The 3,273-nt window shown below is 37.2% G+C and overlaps 1 protein-coding gene across 1 annotated transcript; it reads left to right on the top strand.

Moving 5' to 3' along the window:
* Positions 1-2,829, top strand: LOC126721318 (uncharacterized). The gene is made up of 3 exons (XM_050424370.1): positions 1-529; positions 632-1,366; positions 1,676-2,829. The coding sequence occupies exons 1-3, from the start codon at positions 1-3 to the stop codon at positions 2,827-2,829; spliced, it is 2,418 nt and encodes an 805-aa protein (XP_050280327.1).
* Positions 2,830-3,273: the final 444 nt, after the last annotated feature.

Below are 3,273 nucleotides of genomic sequence, written 5' to 3'. Positions count from 1 at the left end.
ATGAGTTGCTTAGTATGGAACTGTCGTGGGCTTGGGAACCCATGTATAGAAAATGAGCTTGCTGAAATGGTGCAAGCAAAAGATCCCTCTGTCGTGTTTATAGCTGAAGCATGGGCAAATGAAGCAAGGCTAAACAATGTGAAAAGGAAGATACAATTCGAGAATATGTTCGAAGTCCCTAGAACAAGTAGAGGAGGCGGTTTGGTGCTATTTTGGAGATCATCAATTGCTGTGACAGTTGAGGGGTCTGATAAAAATCATATTGATGCGATAATTAATAAGGATATAGAAGATGAGTGGCGTTTCACTGGCTTTTACGGTGAACCAGAAACTTTCAGAAGAATTGAATCTTGGAACCTTCTTCGAAGTCTAAATCAAAAGTTTCAAACTCCATGGCTATGTGCAGGTGATTTTAACGAGTTGATTAGAAGCAACGAAAAATTGGAGGGGAATAGGAGGAGTCATACACAGATGCAGCTCTTTATGGAAGTAGTTGATGCCTGTGGCTTCATGGACCTTGGCTACTCGGGTTCAAAATATACTTGAAGCAAGCACTTTGCCAATGGTCGGTCACTATGGGAGAGGTTAGACAGAGCTTTTTGCACCAATGAGTGGCTCCAACGATTTGCAGGTACTAAGGTCCATCATTTAACTTGTACTACATCTAATCATATCCCCATATGGATTGTGCCCGATGGTCTTGAACCACCTCCCATCTCAAGACCCTTCTGCTTTGAAGAAATGTGGCTAACAGATAAAGATTGTGGGAGAACCGTAGAAGCAGTATGGAGAAGCTCAATTCCATGTGATCCCAACATCAAAGTGATGAGGAAAATTGATAAATGTGGTCACGAATTAACTCAGTGGAGCCGGAAGAATTTTGGGAATGTAAGAAGAGAGTTGATTGAGAAGAGGAAACTACTTGCTAGGGCTGAAAAGGAGGCTATCCAATCTGGTGTAAATTTCCAGGTTAGAGAGCTTTCAATGGAGATCAATGACTTGATGGTAAAAGAAAACAAAATGTGGAGACAAAGAGAAAAAAGTTTCTGGTTGGTTGGGGGTGATAAGAATTCTAAATACTTTCACAGTAGAGCAACACAAAGGCACCGTCGAAATAGAATCACAGGTATCAACAATTCACTTGGCAAATGGGTTCATCATTCTGAGGTGATAGCTGAAGCTTTTATTGAGTATTATCAAAATCTCTTTACCTCATCAAATCTGATTCTTGGAGACAATGATCTGAACTCAATTCCAACACTTGTCACAGCCAAGATGAACAGCCAATTGTCACAGGAATTCATGGAGTGGGAAGTGCAAGCGATGCTTAAACAAATGGCTCCTCTTAAAGCTCCAGGCCCCGATGGTATACCTCCCCTCTTTTATCAAAATTATTGGAATCTTGTTGGTGAAAATGTGACAAATACTATTTTATCTTATTCCAATTTAGCAACTCTCCCTTACCCTTTGAATCATACTTTCATCACTCTAATCCCCAAAATAAAAAACCCAACCTCCGTTTCAGACTACTGACCTATAAGCCTTTGTAATGTCCTTTACAAAAATTTTTCAAAGGTTTTAGCTAATAAGCTCAAAAAAATTTTACCGTCTATTATTTCAGAACATCAAAGTGCTTTCACAAAAAATAGATTGATTTCTGACAATAATCTTGTAGCCTTTGAAACCCTTCATAATATGAACATTCAAAAATCTAGCAAATATGGCTATATGGCAGTGAAATTAGACATGAGTAAAGTTTATGATAGGGTGGAATGGTCTTTCTTGAAGGAGGTTATGAGAAAGTTGGGGTTTAATGAACAATGGATAACCCTCATGATGATTTGTGTAAAATCTGTCTCATATTCGGTTCTAGTGAATGCTGAACCAAAAGGGATGATAAGGCATTCAAGGGGAATTTGCCAAGGTGACCCCTTATCTCCATTCCTCTTTTTACTTTGTACGGAAGGTCTTCATAGTCTTATATCTAAGGCAACAAGTGAGGGGACTATCCATGGATTCGGCTTGAGTAGAAGGAGTCCAAAACTAACTCATTTGCCCTTTGCAGATGATAGCTTACTGTTTTGCAAGTCTAGCAGAAGTGAATGCCAGAAAATTTTGCAAATTTTGGAGTCCTATGAAAGTATGTCGGGCCAAAAACTTAATCGAGGCAAAACTTCCATCTTTTTTAGCAAATCCACCATAGAGATTGTGAGGGCAGAAATAAAGGAAGCATTAGGAATGGAAGAAATTAAACACTATGACAAGTATTTGGGTTTGCCATCACTTGTAGAGAGGCACAAAAAAGCAAGCTTTGATTATATTAAAGAAAGATTTTGGAGGAAATTGCAAGGGTGGGAAGAAAAATTATTGTCACAAGCTGGAAGGGAAGTCTTGATCAAGGCGGTGGTCCAAGCAATCCCAACCTATACAATGTGTTGCTTCAAACTTCCACTTGGCCTTTGCCATGAAATTGAAGGGCTCATCAGCAAATTTTGGTGGGGGCAGTCTTTGGCGGCATGTAGAGCTCTTGAGTTTGCTTTGGAGCTCGGGTTGGATAAGGGAATTCTGGAAGGAGACTCGTTGACTGTAATGGCTGCTCTTAAGGATGACTCAGCATCTCTGGCTTCTTTTGGTCTTCTAGTTCGTGACGCTCAAAGTTTGGCAGGCTTATTTAATTGTATTCGCTTTTTACATGTTGGTAGGGGTGGTAATGTTGTAGCCCACAACCTAACTAGACATGCACGTCATGTCATTGGTTTTTCTGTTTGGATGGAAGATGTTCCTATCCATACTCTTGTTGCTTATCAAGCGGATTTGCCTGTTACCTAATAATATTCATGAACTTCTTTCTCAAAAAAAAAAAAAAAAACTGAAAAACTAAAAAATTGTTGAGCTAAAATTCCTTTGTTTTCTCGTAATCTCCTTCGTAATTACATCATTAGTGACCCCAAAAATGAGAGTTCTTTTATTTTTAATTTCTAAACTAAAATATGAAAATCTAATAAAAATATTTTTCAGGCAAAAATAAAATAAAAATATTTTTAGTTATGACATTAAAAACTCAATTTCAACTAACTTGGTTAAAATGTAAGTGAAATTGTTGTTTTGAAAAAACGATTTCAACTCACTTGACTAAATTTTAAGTGAAATTGTGTTTTGTAAATATAAATTCAACATTTAAAATTATGTCCTTAAAACAAAATTTTTTTTAAAAAAAGTGCTAAATTCTCAATTCTAAAAAAAGTCAATTTGAATAATAATTATTATTAATTT

The sequence above is a fragment of the Quercus robur genome, chromosome 4 (assembly GCF_932294415.1).
Source record: "Quercus robur chromosome 4, dhQueRobu3.1, whole genome shotgun sequence".
Classification (NCBI taxonomy): domain Eukaryota; kingdom Viridiplantae; phylum Streptophyta; class Magnoliopsida; order Fagales; family Fagaceae; genus Quercus; species Quercus robur.
This window is presented reverse-complemented; position numbering and strand designations above follow the sequence as displayed.

Coding starts and splice junctions, on each gene's coding strand:
- LOC126721318 (XM_050424370.1), top strand. CDS start 1: ATGAGTTGCTTAGTATGGAACTGTCGTGGGCTTGGGAACCCATGTATA. Junction 530..631: donor CATGGACCTTGGCTACTCGG/GTTCAAAATATA, acceptor AACGATTTGCAG/GTACTAAGGTCCATCATTTA. Junction 1,367..1,675: donor TAAAGCTCCAGGCCCCGATG/GTATACCTCCCC, acceptor ATAATCTTGTAG/CCTTTGAAACCCTTCATAAT.